We start from the raw sequence: 20,280 nt of genomic DNA, 5'->3' as shown, positions 1-20,280 counted from the left end.
CGGCGCGGTGAGCTGAGGCTGCGGGGAAGGGGGAACAGCGGGGAAGGGACCGGGGGCGAGCTTCCTGGGGCTGGAGCTCCGGGGCCAGGCAGGAGGGTCCCGCGAGCCGTAGTTTGCCCACCTCTGTCCTACAGCATTAGAATGAGACTAATTCTACCACCTTAAACTAGCAACAGTAAACTACAGGCAGCACCAGAGTCAGAAAATGGGTTATAGCAAGATTTTAGCCCTCTCTACAACAGGTCCCACCACTTAGTAAAAAAAGTAGTAACAGCTTGACTTCCTTAAGCCACACAAATATGGAATTAAAAAAAAGACAACAAGAGTGCTGTTAAATGCACTAAGTAAACTGGAAAAGGTTCTCTCTCTCCAAGTTTTCTGTTTTAATTCTCTTTGGTGTTACTTTTAACAAAAGTAGGTTACAAAACAATTTTTAAGCTAACAGTGTTCCCTTAATACTTAAGAACAGTACGACTACCCACTTGGTTCTCCATATCAATTTATACTAGTATTAGTACACTACCCCTTGCAATACAGCATGTCTTTTGGGGGTATGCAGATGTAAAGCCCACCACAACAGCTATTGTGAATCTTCTCTCATAAAAAGATACCTGAAGAGCTCAAAGATCTTCCCAATTCTCCTGTAGATGGCTGTTTCACTCTCCCATTTGTAGCTGCAGCTTCCTGCTGCATGATCAGCTTCTGTGTCAAGTCACTCAAAAGATTCAAGCACTCCTTTGATATTGCTGTCCAATTGTGAGGATGCCCACCTACCAGGGACATAGAAAAACTATTTGACGGTACAACAGATGTTCTCTCTCTACTAGGGTGACCAGATGTCCCGATTTTACAGGGACAGTCCTGATTTTTGGGTCTTTTTCTTATATAGGCTCCTATTACCCCCCACTCCCGTCCCAATTTTTCACATTTGCTGTCTGGTCACCCTACTCTCTACTCAAGACACAGGTACCACCAAGCCTGTTCTGATGGTTGTGTTTATGTTCTGCTTTTACTTTTAGTACAAGCTTAGAGAATTATCTGAAACATTAAATTCCTAGGAAAGCCATGCTGCATTTTCACCATGAGAGTTTTTAGTCACCAGATACGTGACAGACTTGGCCAAATTCTAACCTTCAAGCCACACTCACTGCTCCCAGTAATCTCAATGAGAGTCGCATGGGCAGATTGGAGGGCTGAATTTGGGCCCATTAGTTGCTTAGTAGGTTTGAGACTTAAGAAGACCAAAAAAAGTGATGTCAGTTATGGTAATAAACAGATTTGAAGCTAGTCCATAACACCAGAATGCCTGATGAGGTGCAACAAAAGGTCCCCAATGGACTCAAGACAGTTTTTATTGAGCTCCTACAGCATATGTTAGGAGTCTCATACACTTTATTTTTTATCACAGCCACCGTTTGCTTTCACAGCTGCAGGGTTGATTCATTTTTTATGCTTGGTTCCATCTCACTCTCATCCTCACACTAGGCTTTTATACACATGTGTTATTCTATTATTTAGTTTAAAACTTATGATCTATGATGTCAATACCACTCTGCTTTTGATACTCTAGGACCTATGTTTCCTCACAGTTGTCATTTAAAAAACAAACACACAGCAGGCACCAGTATTTAGTAGAGGAGACAACACTATCAAGGCTTCTCCAAATGATGCCAAACTGATGCCAGGGTCTTTTTATGTATGAGTCCCTGTGGTTTATGAAGCATGCTTCAAAGCATTAGATTTTTTAAAAAATAAAATCTTACTATTAGAACAGTTCTTAAAAGTTTATAGCCATGAAGAATGAATTTTACAAATACCTGGCTGACTGAGGCTGAAGACCTCTTGTCGTCGCACAGGAGAATACTGGGAAAGTAACATCAAGTCCTGTAAGGCCAAGAACTACAAAGGAGGAACATGTTTTAATAAGTTATAAAAACAAGTTGACCACTTATACGCACTTCAGTCAAAATCTACTGGTTTTGTTTTGGGATTTCAGCACAGAATTCTTCCTACAAATGCTATCCCTAATGAAGTCAATGGGATTTGTGCACAGATACCATAACTGTGGGCAAAATTCAGCCATATGACGGAAAAAATTTAATCAGGCTGAACACTGGGAGAATGATTCCCTCACTTAGACCACTGGAAAAAGATTCATTTCATATGGAGGCGATTGAGCGAATCAGAACTTTGTAGAAAACTTTGCAGACTTTAGACTACTCAATGACAAATAAAATGGCATAAAGTGCCAATTTCTGGCTCTAATGGTTAAAGACGAGACAGAAATCATGGAATTTACATTGAAACGAAAGCATAATTTTAAGGCAAGTTCTCTCATTGCCTGCCAGGGCTAGATAACAAGTTAGTCGCACTATTTAAAAATTCTGTCAGACTTCTAACAGTACTTTTCTGAAAATTTATCAAGGCCCAAATAGATGTCCCAAAACATCAATGATACTCAGACCTCAGTGATTCATGAGCCAAATTAGCAATCAACATTACCCAAAAGAGCCTCAGTAGTGTGAACTCATTGTTTCATTTACTATAGTACTCTATAGTCATACTATATAAGCATCCCGATTGATTAATAATTATATCACACAGTCTCCTGAGTCTGAGTATCACTGCTGTAATTTCTCAAATCCTGCAGATATAAACAAAATGCAGTTATAAGTTACGCTTTTAATAAAGCTGAGATTACGATTTCAGGAATCATTACAAACTAGGGTTTGCACATCTTTAATTCTGTTGATGGTCACTTCTCTTCGGCAAGCCCTTTTCCAAAAGGAAATAGAACTGGAAACACTGGGAATTGTAATGCATCTCAGCAGTAGTGTTAGATAAGCTATAAGTCTCTGGAATCGTTAACTACAGCACTTGCCTGTGCAAGGAAATATTCTCAGCCAGATCATTTGTAAGACACCAATTTAAGACTTCACACCTCAAAATAAGAGCAACATTTAGTAAATTGGTTCAAGTACTACATTTGTCACTCCAGAACACAAAGTTCTACATTTATCATTGTCAAATTCACAGTTTGTGAATAATGTTAATTTTTGTGTTATTGTCTTTAAAGATATATATATTTTTACAGAGGACAGAAACCCAAGGAAATTTTGGGTCTTGAAGATAGGGAACAGAAGGACAAACAATAGGAGAGATGCAGCAGCATCAGAAGTGTTGAGTGCACAAATATGTGCATCTATTTAGTCTAGTACATATAATTCTAAGCAGTGCCTATTCACCTGACAAAGATACAAGCTTGAAAAACAGTTAACACAAAGTGAATGGAATTTCATATATGCTCTGTTATAACAGAAGTGTACAGTAGTGTACAAACACAATTGACTAAGTGATATAAAAAACCAGAAACTGCTTCTTTCTACCTAAATTAATCTTCCTTCAGTTTAAACACTGATCCCGTACAGCAAACAAACATAAGGTATCACTATGAAATTTAAAGACAGAAGTTTAAGCACTGCACAATGTTTCTGACTGTTCTGAATTAGGCTGATTTTTTTAAGGAACATTTGCTGCAGTCAAAACTATTATACGCAAGTCTCCCATTATCTACAGTCAGGGAGTCTTAGGGCAATATAATTTTGTAATATAGACATACCCTAAGTTATGTCGATGTACAGCCACTGCAGTAATTCAATCACTTTTACGTGTCCACACGACGCTTGTTGCGTCGGTAGTGCGCATCTTCACAAGGAGCGTGTGCACTGATTGAACTGTCAGTGTGGGGCATTGTGGAACGGCTTCTGAAAGCTAGCAACAGTCGATGTAAGCAATACAATGTTTACGCTGACACTGCGTCGAACTAAGCACTATGCCTCTCGTGGAGGTGGAGTTAAGTTGGCGTAGTGGGTGAGTTACATCAGCAGGAGCGACATTTTAGTGTAGATACTTACAGAGTTAGGTCAATGCAAGGCAGCTTACATCAACCTAACTCTGTAGCATAGACCAGGGCTTAGTGAATACACATGTAATATCAACGTGGCAGTTCAGATACCTTTATAATAAGGGGAGGGTTGCTGTTTAAGATTTTAGGCAGGCATTGATCTGTTTCCTCAGCGAAAGTTGGTTGAACAGGAAAATGATGTGCCTGAAATTAGAGAAAATAACTAAATTTGTTCATCACTAGTTATATTATGCAGAACAAACATTGAAACAAACCATTAATGAGAGACCACAGTCAAGTTAATTTTTTGTCACTTGCCAACCTGACAAGGTACAAAAATATATACCCAAAAGCTTCGACATCCTGTTAAACGAGCCAGTGGTTTTTAATGCAGTAGCACAAATGGACTTCTATACCTACTTTTAAACGGACAAGAACCAGACAAGTCACTCACTTTATTTATCTTTAAGCTACAGTCCCTCACTTTATCTTAATACCCTCCAAGTAACCCTTGTGAATAAACATTAGGGACACCATCCCATTTTTTACTATGTCTTACGAAAAAGCCATAGACATAACATGAAGTGATGCACATCCCATTACCAGAAGGGCATATCAACCTAAACTCTATCTGTCAAATAGCAAACTCAAAGTTAGACATAGTTAGCTGTGTCCTGAAGGATTCAAGGTCATTAAAAGGGGAATGTCAGATTTAATATTTCTATATCTGTATTAATAACTCCTTATTTAAAACAAAGAATTTTAACCTAATCTAATTTAGTTGTCATTCTGATGCTCACATTTTATACTTCCATATTTTTGGCTTTCTGATTCTCATGCTACAACATTTAGACTGCAAATATAGAAGGGAAATGTTTAAATCCCAACAAAAAGCTGATTTAATTTAATTACAAGTATCCATCAATGTACTTCTAGTCACATTAAATTTAGTTAAAATGATATGATGTACAGTTTGGGTATAGACTCCCTAGCAGTTTCAGGTTTAAAGCAGACTATTCTTGAAACTATTTCTTTTCTCCCTCCCCTCCATTTCTAAATAGAAACTTTAAGTTCTATCACATTAAAAAGCCAAACAGCTAATAAAATGACTTCAAGCAGAATAAGAATTGCTCTAGAGACCTATCAGCTTACATCACATTCAACTATATGTACAGTAACTTTTGGTGAGCTGAACCACCTAAAAAAAAAAAAAAAAAAAAAAAAAAAAAACACCCCACCACATCACCTTTTATGGGTAAACAAACTTTCCGTGATCTCTTCTGCTGAATAGCCAAAAAAACATTTTATAAAGGAAACCTCAAGGTCTAGAGGCATGTTTTGATGCCTTTAGTAAACTGGACACTTTCTTCAGAAAGTTTTGATTTGGAAATTAGAGTTGACTTAAAACAATAGAGAAACTAAAAATGCCAGTTTTAGACTTTCATCGGGGCAGCAATAAAGCATTATGTGGAAGTCTTAAGGATTCTACAAAGGTGCATAGGAAAATTTAATTATTCTAAAATTATACTAAAAGCTGACAAGTATCAGAGGGGTAGCCGTGTTTGTTGCTTTTTACAGATTCAGACTGAGGGTCCTGTGGCACCTTTAAGACTAACAGAAGTATTGCAGCATAAGCTTTCGTGGGTGAATGCCCACTTCATCAGACGCAAGACGATCACTTGCGTCTGATGAAGTGGGCATTCACCCATGAAAGCTTATGCTGCAATACTTCTGTTAGTCTTAAAGGTGCCACAGGACCCTCTGTTGCTTTGCACTAAAAGCTGAAGTAATCGTATCCATGGCTTTCCTGAAGGACTTCTATAAATCCATTTGAATCTTTGTATTTCATTAATAAACTTTAATCCTCCCATTTGAGTCTCTGAAGTAGTTTGTATTAAAATAAACTGCTCTGGCTTGCAACTTTTGTCATGCTTGCCTTACTTGTATTACCCTGGCACCGTCTTCTGATCACAGAAAAGTTACTTATACACCTCTACCCCAATATAACGCGATCCGATACAACATGAATTCAGATATAACGCGGTAAAGCAGTGCTCCGGGGGGGCGGGGCTGCGCACTCTGGCAGATTAAAGCAAGTTCGATATACCACGGTTTCACCTATAACGCACTAAGATTTTTTGGCTCCCGAGGACAGCGTTATATTGGGGTAGAGGTGTATTTTGAAAAATAAAGATCGAATTCTCCCCGTCTTCTCAAAGTAAAGGGGAGTACATATCTCCTCTGATATTGCTAAAACTTCCTGCCCACGTTTGTAGAAAAACTTCTTTGCATTCTGAATTTGTTTGTAGGTCAGTATTTCCCAAACTTTTGGAAACCACACTACCATTTAGGAACATGAAACCAACTGCAACATATTTCAACCCTGCCCTAAACTGTCAAAGGCCCACCCATATTTTACGTTTTCATAATAAGACACCTCCTGTCTTGTCTGACATGATTTTATGACTAGTAAAATGATTAACGTAGACATTTAATCATTAGCATTTGAGCTAGCACCCATTGAAATAGGGCAGTTCAAACCTCAAAGCTATCGTTCCAGGCTCTCTGAAAATTCAGGTAGCCATCACTGCATCCGTTATAGTTTAGTCACATTTTGAAGGTTCTCTCCATCTTCATAACAGCTAGAGACTCTCAATGAAAGCTGACACTCTGAAGAACAACTGAGATGTCTGCCCCATATTAAGAAAACATTGCTTTAGGTTTTAAAACCTCAGCCCTTTTTTTCTGCTAAGCTGTAGCTCAGCAAAGTCTATGATAAAAATAACGTCATGTTATGGGGAGGGGTTATTCTCTGCTGTTTTACAAAAAAGTATCTAAACTAGACAATAAGACTCCAATTCTTTACCACTGGGACTTCACTGTTTCTTTTATTGAATCATGGTCTCCGCTTTAAATATATTACAAGTCATATTAAAATAAATCTCTTTTAGCCATATTAATTTGAAGCTTAACAATTAAGTGAAAAAGGAGAAAAATGTATTAATTCCCAAGATGCTTTGAAGTCTCTTTCAATAGCTCAGCCTGTATTCTGTTAAACCAAAATTGTCTGCATTACAGTGTTATGTACTTTGGGGGTTTTGTTTGAAGTTTCTAAGAAGGTACGGTTCACCAAACATTGGCTGAGCACATGATGCTCTCTCATTTCAAGTTGAGCTACTGCAGATATTCTCCAAATATTAGTTTTTCCATTTAAACTGTAGTTGTCTATAGATGTCACAACCTTGCTATGGTATTGGAAAGGGGAAGGAAAATGGTTCAAACAATCAAAAAAGGGATGGGAGATATCCATCAGCTAGTCTCTGCATTAAAGCATGGTCCCCACTATGTAATGTTTGAGAACCACTGGTTTAAATTATTCATTAGTGAATATTGCTTTTGAACATTAGCATTTTTCCCCACAACACTGTTGTCATCCCCCTATAGCAGTCACCCAATACTAACCTCTGTAGCATAGATTTTGAAGAGTAACCATGCAATGTGCCAAGTAATCAGAAGAAATATACCACATAACCAGGTATGGTAGAGCAAGGATAGATCCAGAAGCCCAGTAAGTGTGTCAAGAGGATGAAGTTTACTGGGGGTTAAAAAAAAAAAAAAAAAAAAAAAAAATATTATATATACATATACACACCCACCCCCACCCACCCCACCCCCATTTAGTATTGGAAAATGCTTATAATTGACTTCTGCAACACACACAATTTATGGATTAAAGCTTACTACGAGAAATGTAGTTACTTGGACAAACATTTTATCAAAAACCCATTTAGTTCTTTTAACTTGTCAGCACTGATGGTTCTGTAAGATCCAAAACTTTTCAGTCAACTAAGAGTGATGTTAAGCTCCCAACATTTGCCATTTTAAACAAGGAATAGTCCTAAGTAAAGAGATACTACAAAGATTGGGAAAAGGAGAATATATACGGAATACATGTATGATGTGCGGGAAAATATTCCCTTCTTGTATTCTAAAAGGCAGTCATTTGTACTACTTACCTATCTGTATTAAGGTTCATTGTGGTACCTATCCATGCTCTTGGAATGTAACCTAAGTAGTAACAAACAGAATGACATGTAAAATAGATCTCTAAAACTATGAAGTGTATACAAAAAGGCTAGTAAGAACTTTCATGTCAGAATGACGGTAGATTACACACAGACAGATGAAGAATTGCAACATGTGTATAGTGGAAAAAGGTGATTTTTTCAGAGACTGACTACAGAAAGAATGGATGTCTTTTAGGATTAAAGCCCCTGACTATGAATCAGGAGATGTGGATTCTACTTCTAGGTCTATTAATGGTTTGTCTAGGGGTCTTATCCAAATTACTTCTGTTATTTTGTTTCACCCACCTGCAAAACAGGGCTAATGCACATCTACATCACAGGGCTGTTATAAAGATAAATGTCAGTACAACATTTTGGAATCCTCAGTGGAAAGTGATCTAGAATACTCTGCATTTCTAAAGTACCATCATTACCTATAGAATATAAATATGGCAAGTGGAAGAGGAATACTTCAATATCCTTTAGGCTTAGAATACAAAATTGCCATGATTGTGTGGCTGAGCCAGTAAGCCATTCACCTACACTTTATCATAATGGTGAAAAATGCTTATTTTACTTACCTAATAAAAAAAACCTATGCACCCTGGACAAGTTATTTGTAGGGCTGAATAATAAATATTAATAGATTGGTTAAATAATTCTCTTAGTATATATGGACAAGAAAAAAAAAATGTCAGAACTCTTACCAAAAAAATAATATGCAACACAGACGTTTCTAACCAAGTACAGTGATTCCACACAACTACGTTTAACCAGCAGAGGCAAAGATCTTCTGAAACGTAAGTACTTGTATTGCTAAAAAAAGAAAGATTAGTTGAAGCATTCTGCATTCAAAAGAAATCAAGTATGATAAAGTCCTCAAACAAATGCAGTCAACCTGAGGTCTAGTCAATTTTTAAAAAGATTAATTAGAAGTAGTTTCAGGTGTTACCCCTACACCTGAGTCCCCCAGCTGTAGTTTCTGCAATTGAAACCAGTAAGAAAATGTGATTGTACAGTCTTTTTTCTCCCCTGTTGCTGTGTGAAAAAACCCACTAGTAGAGAAAATTGAGCACACAGAAGAAACAGGGAAATTGACTACATATAATTTGCTATCAAATGCACAAAGTAAATTGCAAATAGAGGAAAGTATGTTTCTTCTCTATTCTCTTAATTAGAACCTCAGGTGTGTTCTATACTAAAAAGCAGAAAAATTCAGACAGCAGTATGATTTTTAAGTTTATGACAATCCTTCAAAACCATGAAAGAGGTAGATACTCAAACCTTCTTGCACATAATCATATTACATATTTCCTTTGAAAACTGAAAAATGTCTCACTAATAAAATGTATGCAAGAAAATAGACGAGATTTACCTTCTCATTTAGATAAACAGTCTCAGAAAAGGAGAGCTGCCAATATGAAACTGCAAGCATCTAAAACTATATCAGATTTTATTTTAGGAAGCACGTGTAAGTTTACTGACAAACTAAATTGATTTAAGCTAGGTTTAAACTAAACTAAGAGTGTCAACACAATGTTTTGCACTGGTTTAACTAAATCTGTTTAAGACACCTTCAGTTAAACCAGTACATCTCTGTGTTTAGACCAGGCGTTGGTCTAGAAATCAACTGGGATCCATTGCTGCTCCTGGATTCTGAGTTATAGCAGTAGCAAGAGTCTACCTCTTCAGGTACCCTTCAAAAGCACCCAGTAGCTTCAGCTAGTGCAGAATACAGCAGCCCAGGAGCACTATACACATGTAATGGTAGTGATTGATGCTGGTTTTTTGCTTCAGAGCGTGATTCAAGCTGTTATGTTTTATGGTTGAATTAGTTTAGTAACTTGTTCACTGAAAGCTTGTTTTTCCCCCCACATCATGAGGCTTAGAATACACTAGGCCACTCCTGCTGCGAGTTCCTGGAGTTAAACTCAATGGCAGGGCGTTCTCACATCTGGAATTCACTACAAACAGTGGTCCACCTGAGCCAGAATTTACCATGCTTCAGGGCTGTGTAAATTTTACTTGGTTGTAACATTAAGAGATTTTTGGTTTATTTTAACATTAGGATTTTATGGGATCAGGAGAGGGACCTTTGCTAGGATTTAAGCTGAAAGCCTTGTTTGTTAATTTTATAATAGATTGGTTTAATAAAAGAATGCAAGTGCTTGGCCACTGGCACCCACATACATTTTGGTACTGGAAGCAGACCAAAAAAGGAAAGAAAAGTTTACCCTTTGTCATTTGAGCTGATTAGATATTTATCTTTACAAAGATTTTTAGTCTCTTACCTGTATGACTGGAAATGGCAAATAGTTCATATTGTTAACAAGGTACAAGAGACTATAATTGTAGCCCATGAGAGCTCCAGACAGCAGGAGGAAGAGGTGATACTCATTTAGGCACATGTGTTGAACAGCACCATCTAAGCTAAAGTAAAGAAATGGTTTATTTATAACATATAATACTGTAAATTACTATTCTAGACTTCAGTTTAGCGTCTAACTTTAGTTAAGCAGAGCATTGATTTTATTCATCTGATTGGCGTAAATGAAAAATATTCCCAAGTATCAGTGAGGGATGTATACCAGAGCAAGTTTTATCTGAGCTGTTAGTCCTATTACCTGTTCTTCCTACTTATACATCATGGGGTGGAAGGGGACCAAGATCTATTGAAGATGCCATTGAGAACAGGAGACAGGTTCTTAGGTCATTTTACAGCTGAAGGGTCATTTGACCTTTTCAGCACTGAACCTGAAGCAAGGGAGATTTAGGTTAGATCACTGATCGACTGAGGCTTGTGAGCCACAAATAGCTCCTTATGTGCCTCCTGCGACTCTTTGCAACACATGATATTAAAACACTGATTCAATTATTAACCTAAGTTATTAACCAATCAGGATACTTTTACTATGTTATTAACCAATTGTAGTTGATAATAACACATACATACATACATACATACATACATACATACATACATACATATATATATATATATATAAAAAATAAATTCACACAAAAAATGACTATTTTATATATATAAAATCAAACAGCATGATGGGGAAATATTTAGTATATAAACTAAATATTTCCCCATCATGCTGTTTAAATATACAGTACCATAGCAAATGAAAATGAATTCACACTACTGTCTCTCTTTTGTGTAACACTGATTGTTAATTTGACACCTGAACCACAGAGGTCTGAGTAGTACTTGGATTAGATATTACGAAAAACTTTCTAACTGTAAGGGTAGTTAAGCACTGGAAGAGAATACCAATGGAGGTTGTGGAATCCCCCTCACTGGAGGTTTAAGAACCAGTTAGACAAGCCACATCAGGAAACGTCTAGGTATTTTTGGTCCAGCCTCAGCGTAGGGGGCTGACGAGAAGATCGAGATCCCTTCTATTCCTACATTTCTATGATTCTATAGTTCATTTCCGTTAATAATCTTAGTAACTTAGATGGTCAGGGCTTCTGGTCAAACTTAAAAAAAAAAAAAAAATCCACAGCAATGTTTGTAAACTAATCATTTGTCATTCTTCACTGAAGTACTCTTCTCCTTCCAGTACTCAAACTAAAGCAAGTTTAAGAACAGACACACAATTGCTCATCTTTTGCTAGAAGTTAAAGGGTTATTTCCTCTAGGAAGAGTCCATCAGTGAACTCAGTTTAGTACAAAACTGTACTACTTGCACAATACTTGGTTCCATTATTAACAAAAAAGTCACCTTTCTGAAGCTGTGCAGGGTAGAGCAAGGAACTGGAATTTCCCCTTAGTCATAACTGCAGCACACCATGCCACCAGCATTCCCATTATAGCATGAACAACTGAATGGATAACTTGCCGTGGGTGAATAATCTTTCCTAACAGTGCTAATCGAGAGCAGGGAATAGAAGGCACAACTGCAAATAAAAACAAACAAACATGGATTATCATCTACTGCTAAATAAAACTCTCATAGCTTGTGTTTCATTTGCATATGATACCTTTGACACCACAGAACACTTTAGTTATAATCAACCATAAGCTGATATAAATAAAGTAACTCAGCAGCACAGAGGAGAGTTTCAGGAGTATGAAGTAGCACGAGGATAACAACAGATCCCCTTCCTACTCCAAAGTGCAGTCACATTAGTGGGGCAGAGTGAAATGGCTGGTGAATACATGGAAATATATAGCACTGGAACAAGCTTGTACAGAATTTTGAACTGGACGAGGAGCCTGTTCAGGGGACACTGCTCCCCTACTACATTCACCGCTGGTGATTTGACTCACAAAATGCAGGTGGATTGTTGAGGCTACATACAGAATCCAATTTTTATGGAAGAATCAGAAATTAAAATAGTTATTTTAAAGAGGATCAGGGTTTTTTTTTTTTTTTTTAAATTCAGTGTTTCTGACCAGGGCAAGTCAATTTGACTATTATGAAGTTCCTTTAACACTGCAGCCACCATTAGATACCTAATTAAAATAAGCTTTAAGGCATTCCACTTTCAATCAATACATACAACACTGTATAAAGCCAATACATACAGTATAAAAAACATCCTTCAAGACAGTCCTCTCATTTAGCTAAAGGTCAAATATCTTGTTGACAGCAACTTTCATAACCCACCTGCATAAAATTCAACATTGAAGATGCTTATTATCAGTATCACCACTGACATAAGAAGGATACAAAAGATGACATAGGAAGTATACCAATCGTTGAATGAATCTAAAATGAAAGAGAATACATTGTTCATAAGGTGCAATAGTACTATATAAAGCTATGATACTAGCAAATGTTTAATATTAAGCATCTAGGTCAGGGGCGGGTAAACTTTTTGGCCTGAGGGCTGCATCAGGTTTCGGAAATTGTATGGAGGACCAGTTAGGGGAGGGGGGTTGGGCGGGACTCCTGCCCCATTCAACCCCTCTCCCCCCCCCCCCCCTTCCTGACAGCCCCCCCGGGACTCCTGCCCCATCCAACCACCCCTTCTCCCTATCCCCTGACTGCCCCCGAAACCCCTGCCACCCCATCCAACCCCCGCTCCTTCCTGACTGCCCCCCCCGGGACCATTGCCCCCATTCAACGCCCTGTTCCCCCCCCGACCCCTATCCACACCCCTGCCCACCACCCCAAACTCCCCTGCCCTCTATCCAACCCCCCCTGCTCCCTGCCCCCTTACTGCGCTGCCTGGAGCACCGGTGGCTGGCGGTGCTGCAGGCGCCGCCAACCGGCTGGAGCTGGGCCACGCCGCCACCGTGCAGCACAGAGCACCGGGTCAGGCCAGGCTCTGCAGCTGCACTGCCCCAGGAGCTCACAGCCCCACCGCCCAGAGCATTGTGAGCGAGCGGAGGCTGCTGGGGAGGGGGGACAACATGGGAGGGGCCGGGGGCTAGTCTCCTGGGCCAGGAGCTTGGGGGCCAGGCAGGATGGTCCCGCGGGCCGTAGTTTGCCCACCTCTGATCTAGATACACAATGCATAATCACAATCAATAGGTTCTTATTTCATTGAGAAGGTGGTATTTTGTAACGTGCAGCTGCACAGTGGTTCTGGATAAACAACCATACTTCAATGGAGCATGTTGTGCATCTTAGTAATTGGATTTGTCATTTATGAAAATACAGAATGTTGCAATTTAATTTGGACACATGCATGTATTTCTAATATAGTTGAAGTAATTCCCTTTTCAGCAATAGCACCCATACCTAGACAAACCTGACTATGAAAATGAAGGCCTGGTCTATACCACAAAGTTAAGTCGATGTAAGCCGCCTCACATCGACCTAGTTGCACACGTGTCTACACTTAAACCCTTCTCCCACCAATGTAAGTGCAGACATAATACCAGCCCCGAGTGGTGCTGAGCCATGGTCAATGTACTGGGTTCGATACACCATCAGTGTACACACTGCATTACCTGTTGACCCTAACAATCCTCCAGCAGCTGTCCCACAATGCCTGACAGATCACTTCAGCCACAATTGTGAATTCTACTGCCCACGAGTCACATAGACTGAAAGCTCCCCCAGCCCTCCCTTTAAAATCCCAGAGAATTTCTGAAATGCCTTTTCCCTGGTTGTCCAGCTTGGTGAGCACACCTCTGTCTGCTCGCCATTGTTGTGCACAAATGCCCAGCTAATCATGCCGGCTACACATTCCAGACATGCTCTGACCTTGAGTAGACAGCAGACATTTGATCTCCTGGGCCTGTGGGGCGAAGAGGATGTCTAGGTACAGCTCTGAACCAGCTGTAGAAACGTCAACATCTACAAGCAGATTGCTTGGGGGATGCAGGCAAAGGGGTAAGACAAAGACCAGCAACAGTGCCTTGTGAAAGCCAAGGAACTGGAGCAGACATACCAGAAGGCCAAGGAGGCCAACAATTGATCCGGTGTGGAGCTACAGACCTGCTGCTTTTACAAAGAGCTGCATGCCATCATTGGCAGAGATTCCACCACCATCCTGAACACCACCATGGATACCTCTAAGGCACCAGAGTCACAGGCCCCTACCATGAACAGAGAGGAGGTGGTGGATGAGGAATACAAGAGACAGGTGACCAGGCAGGTCCAGCTGTGTCATGAGTCAGGACCTGTTTTTGACTCCACTGCAGTCCAACCAGTCCCTGCAGTTGAGCACAGGCGAGCCCGAAGCAGGGGAAGGAACCTCAGATAAGCATGTAAAAAAAGTTTCCAATTACAGTGATGGCCTCCCCAACTTAGCAGGACATAGCTATTGACTTTTCATTAATTCAGTGGTTTTCAAACTGTGGTCTGTGGACCCTGGGGGTTAGTCCATGTCTAAGATTTCCACAGGGGTCCACACTTTCATTAGAAATTTTTTTAAGGATCCACAAGTGAAAAAAAAAGGTTGAAAACCATTGCATTAATTTACCAGTACTACAAAAGGTAGTGGTACAACAAAGATGTAGAGTTGATAACTGCTTCCCATTCCTCTCTAGACTGAGACAAAGGTGGCCATGCACCTTGTTTACATTCAGATGAATTTCCCTTGAATCTCCTGAGAGCTCTCAATGAAACTTGCATGGAGGTATTCTGCAGTCCTCTCCTGAAGGTTTCTAGGGTTCGCAGTCTTATTTCTTCCTCTGTGGTAGAAGACTTTCCCATGCCATTTGGTGAGGACTTCAGCAAGAATCATTGCCATAAACAGGCTGGCACCATACGGGCCTGGCAAGCTTCAGGACGCCAACAGCAACTGTGTTTCTCTGCCTTTGTTACCCTTAGGACTGAGATATCAGCTAAAACCACCACCACCACCTGTGGAAAATGGTGCCAGTGCCCTGTACTCAGTTTCATGCAACCGAGCAATTCCTTCCTTATTTCCCTCACCCCTGGGAGGTCATATTCACCATGGCTGGTGGCGTGAACAAGCACTCCAAAGAAAGAGTGCCAATAAGCACGTCTTACTTAAACACCTAGGGACTCAAAAGAAGGGGGGGAATTCTGAATCCTACGTTTTGTTTTCCATTCCTACTATATGGACAATGGTACCTCTATGTATTTTACTTGGTGATGCAGCTGCTGAGGCCTTGAGAGGTACAGTCTCCACACCACTGGAATGACTAACCCAGTGGGAGGACATGTTCTGCAAGATCCTGCAAGCCAGTGCTGCACCAGACCTTGAACAGAGGGCCTGGAGGGTGAACATTGCAGACAGTATGGAGAAGGAAAGGGCAGACAAGAGAAAGGCGCAGGAAAAGGACAGGGAGCTGCACCGGGACATAATGCAGCTTCTCCATCAGCCAATGCAAATGCTGCTGACTCTTTTGGACTTCCAAGTTTAACGATCCCAGGCTCAACTGCAATTGCAGTCAGTGGAGAATTGCAGCACAGCGCCTCCCCCCCACACATCCCATTCCACATGGCCTCAAGGCCTGCATGCCTACACCTACCACTCCACACTGGGGGAAAGCATGGACAACCACAGCTTCATATACACTGGCCTGGGAGAGCCATGGTTGATGTATGTGTAGCTACAGTTGACAGTGTTCCCTGCTCTTGTTTATTTATTGAGATTCTAAATTATTTTAAGTTAAAATGTATTTACTTTTAAATGCTTCAGATTTTTTGTTTGTAGCTGTTTTTGTAACAATAACTCTCTTGTTTTGAAAATTATTCATCTTTATTAGTTTACAACATATGGTGGGTAATGCCTGCTGGCAGTGAAAGTAGTGCTGTTGTATATTCACAACCCATAGGCTCAGTGCCAGTCATCATCATAAATCACCTGTCATCATAAAATGTACAGCAAGCACTACAACATTAACAACTGCACTGTCAGTGATATATGCACATATGTGCAGCAAGCACAAATCCTAACAGAGCCCAAAACTGCAGCAACAGGTTGAGCACAGCATACCACATTACAATGGCTGGCTGCTGAAGTGGTCTTTCAAAGCCGCCTTATGCTACATAACTCCTCACTGAGCTCATCTAATAGCCCTTGCGTCTGGCTGTTCAAACTCAGCCAGTCCACCTCAACCTTCCACCCCTGCAGAAATCTTCCCCCTCCCCCACCCCTCCCCAGCCTATGCTTCACAAATATCATGCAGGACACAACAGGCAGCTATAACCACTGGGATACTTTTCATACTGAAATCCAATCTGGTGAGGAAACAACGCCAGCACCCTTTCAATCTACGAAAAGCACATTCAACTCTCATTCTGCATGTGCTGAGCTTGTAGCTGAATCTTTCCTTGGTGCTGTCAAGGTGGCCAGTGTATGGCTTCATGAGTCAGGGAGGAAGGGATAGGCTGGATCCTATGTCTACTGCCATTTCAACATCGCCAATGGTAATCTGCTGGACAGGAAAGAAGGTCCCCGTTTATAGCTCTGTGAACTGTCCTGCATTCTTAAAGATACAAACATTGTGCACCTTCTCTGACCAGCCAACAATGATGTCAGAGAAGCGTCCTTGGTGATCCCTTTCTGTTGATGTACTAAAAGCTGAGGTGCTCTGGGGCCAAAATAGGGATGTGTGCAGTCTATTGCTCCAACAATTCAGGAAGTCCATAGCTGCAAAGCCATCCACTATGTCCTCCACAGCAGATGATTAATGGCCCTGTACACTTGCATGACAATGGCCCCCCACTGTGGATTTTTCTACTCCAAAATTACTTCCCACTGACTGGTAGCAATCCAAAGCACTGCAAATTGACAGTGTGATCATTACTTGCTTCTCCACTATCGGTGCAGTTCTCAGTTTGGTGTCCATGCATTGGATGACGAGGGAGAGCTCAGCACACAGATCCAGGCATGTGACCTTTTGCATCCAAAAGTTCTACAGCCACTGCTCATCTCCCAAACCTGCACTACAATACAATCCCACCAGTCAGTGCTTATTTCTCGGGCCCAGAAGTGGCACTTCAGCATCCGCAGCTGCTCAGTGAACGCCAACAACCACCTTGAATTGGTTCTTGCTGTGTCTCAAGGCAAACTGACCACATGGAAATCATCATGCTCCCCGCAGCTCTTCTTGCCACGCTGCAAATACTGGAGGATCATGTATCCTGTGCTTGCAATGGTCATGACAACAGCGCAGAGCTGTGCAGGCTCCATGCTTCTGTCAGAGATGGCGGACAGCGACAAGTCCCATGCAGGTTCGTAGGAAATTGAAAACAGATGCTAAAATTATCGGCTAGAGATATTATGGGACGGATAACACTGTATTATGGGAATTTGACCCCATTTCTCCCAGTCACTCTTGTGAGACTCCATTCTGCCTCACCATGCATTGCCAAAACTACCCAAAAGACAGTGCACTGAACAGTGGCAGGTTGTATACTGGAATACCTACCCATACAGCACTGCACTGTGCATCAACACAAGCACTCCTGGTGGGTACATGTAACACTGACCCAAGGAGTCAAGAATGCACAAACACATGCAATATACTAACTGAAGGGTGTATGCCAAAACTTGGTCATATAGAGAGGCTTACGATATTAGTTATTTGGTAATTAATTTCAGGGTCCCTTCCAGTTCTATGAGATAGGTATATCTCCATATATTTTTTTTTATTTTACTTTTTGTTTGTTTATTCCTTTTTCAGAAGAGTAAGACAAGATGACACCTCCCTGAAAGGCTGAATGTCACAACTACCAGGCTTTCCAGTTGGTGTCTATTTTTGGAGACAGTCAACACCACTCCTGTAAACGTATGTTTTCCTTTTGCAATCTATTTAATATGTAGCATATATTTATCTTCCTCAGATACTTTAAAAAAAACCTGAATCTTTGATAAAGATAAGTATCAGCCGTTATCATTTAAACACCAAGTTATATATTGGAAAGCATATTTATATATCAGTTTCCACAAATTTAGAAAGGTCTCAAATGCAGGTAAACCAGTATCCCTAGAGCTCTGGTTCTCAAAACTCTGGTTCACCAGTGGTCTATGGAGCACCTCCATATGACTCAAAGAATTAAACACTTTGAAAACCAGACAGTGGAGGGCGATTTATGAGATGAACTTTCACTTACAAAGGATTCCACAGGGCAAAATAGTTAGAAAACAGAGTTCAGTAAGAGTGGTGAATTTAAAAATTAAGGACTTGATTCAGTCTTGAAATAAAATGATTCCCAGGCTACACAAGCCCCACAAAACTCAGTTTTCAGCACAATGCAGTTGCCAATATAGTTATTTTTTATTTAATCCGAGCATAAGTAACAAGCAGAAATAGACTGCTTTAACAATTGCACAGAAAGTTAAACATTTCACGTGTAGGGAAGAACACTTACTTGAAATCCATTGTATAGGATGAAACAAGTCAATGCTGCTAATACTGATGAAGACTGCCGTACACAGAGGTAGCAGTAGTACTGACCAGGCAATACTAGCAGCCACTCTCCAACCCAAAACCTAAAAAGACAAAGGAAAACATGAGTAGCAGTACAGCACAAACCTTAAATACTGCCTCTGTAAACCAAATACCAGCCAAACTACCATATAACCCAATAAATCAGAAAGGTCAGATACTTGTGCAATATTGTCCACACCAAGCATTCAAAAAGCATGCATCTGGTCCCAATAAACCATGAGATTAACTTAGAATTCATGAGATTTGAGAGATAATAAATTTGGGGTTCTTTTTAGTTGACTTCTGGTTTCTTAACTTTTAAGTGGCAATTGCATCCGGTTTTCAAGCTTTTCCCTGCAACCATGAGAGTTAGAAACATACAGGTTTGGTTTTTTTAAAAGGAAAACCGAGCATTGGTCTATACCTAAAACTTCGGTCAACCTAGCTATGTCACTAAGGGCTGTGAAAACATTTGCGCCCATGCGATATAATTACATCAAACTAACCCCCTCTGTAGATGCAGATAGGTCCGCAGATTAATTCTTCCATCGATTTAGCTACCACCACTCGTGGGGGTGGACACAGTAAAGGAACAGAAAAATCCCTTCGATTTCTATCACAAATGCCTACATTACAGTGGCATAACTGCAGTGCTGCAGCTGTGCAACTCGTGGCATAACATACCACGAGAGTCTCACATAATCAGTCGACTCCAGCAAGGTTTGTAGTAAAATGGCAAGAACTGGTAACACGGCTTGTGACTTGCTGCCCACGTGAGAGTCCGCATTTGTGGCAAGTGGCAAAAAAGAATGAGGACCCCAAGATTCATTGTTCACGAAGCAGGATCTCTTTTGATTGTCCCGATTATGTCCTGAAGTTAATTTTCAGGCTGGGATTTCCAAGAACCAGAGTTTGGCGTCTATTAGCCATTGAAACGCAACAGGATAGAGGCATTTAACGCCCTTTGGCGCACTAGCTCTCAGGGGTTAAGTCACGGTCCGGATCCCCGCAAGGGCTGTCACTCACTGCGCACCCTCTGCCGGCTGCGGGGCCCGCATTACCCAGCAGGGCACTGGCATCCCCGACCGGCCCAGACAGGCTGCGGGCACTGCGCTGCTTTCGGCTAGACACGCCGATTGCCAGAGGTCCTCGCGGTGCGCAGGGCGGGCTCCACACCCCCAGGGCAGGGCACCAGCCCGAGCAGGGGCCCTGACGCGCGGGATCAGGCCAGGCCACGGTCCACCCGGCTCCCCCAACATCTACCCCGCAGAACAGCCCGGGGCGACCGTGGCTCGGCCTAGGGGACCCACGGCCCCTTCTCCCCTCCCCCACCGGGGGCAAGGCCTGCGGCGGCTGCCCGACAGCGGGGCCTAGGACCCCCACACTGCCACAGGGAGGGGCCTGAGAACGGCACCGGGCGCGGCCCTCACCTGCCTGAGCAGCGCCTGCTGCTCCCCGCCGCCGCCGCCTGCCCTCATAGTCCCTGCAGCGTG

At 41.3% G+C, this 20,280-nt stretch overlaps 1 protein-coding gene across 4 annotated transcripts in view; it reads right to left on the bottom strand.

The window, feature by feature from the left end:
• LOC113406552 (nucleoporin NDC1-like) overlaps window positions 1–20,280 on the bottom strand; it is a 28,672-nt gene extending 8,392 nt beyond the window's left edge. For 2 of the 4 annotated variants that reach the window (XM_026651852.2, XM_026651853.2), the window contains exons 1-11: window positions 20,218–20,280; window positions 18,729–18,849; window positions 12,594–12,695; window positions 11,706–11,880; window positions 10,263–10,401; window positions 8,679–8,787; window positions 7,921–7,972; window positions 7,367–7,499; window positions 4,016–4,108; window positions 1,818–1,899; window positions 612–770 (exon numbers count right to left, since the gene is read on the bottom strand). In XM_026651852.2, coding sequence (XP_026507637.1) covers window positions 612–770; window positions 1,818–1,899; window positions 4,016–4,108; window positions 7,367–7,499; window positions 7,921–7,972; window positions 8,679–8,787; window positions 10,263–10,401; window positions 11,706–11,880; window positions 12,594–12,695; window positions 18,729–18,849; window positions 20,218–20,265 — 1,213 coding nt within the window. In that variant the 5' untranslated portion in view covers window positions 20,266–20,280. Of the gene's footprint in view, window positions 1–611; window positions 771–1,817; window positions 1,900–4,015; window positions 4,109–7,366; window positions 7,500–7,920; window positions 7,973–8,678; window positions 8,788–10,262; window positions 10,402–11,705; window positions 11,881–12,593; window positions 12,696–18,728; window positions 18,850–19,293; window positions 19,372–19,471; window positions 19,789–20,217 lie in introns of those variants that run through there. The other 2 variants (XM_026651855.2, XM_026651854.2) reach the window with 2 other exon arrangements.

The sequence above is a fragment of the Terrapene carolina genome, unplaced genomic scaffold (genome assembly GCF_002925995.2).
Source record: "Terrapene carolina triunguis isolate 2854851 unplaced genomic scaffold, T_m_triunguis-2.0 Scaffold103, whole genome shotgun sequence".
Classification (NCBI taxonomy): Eukaryota; Metazoa; Chordata; order Testudines; family Emydidae; genus Terrapene; species Terrapene triunguis.
This window is presented reverse-complemented; position numbering and strand designations above follow the sequence as displayed.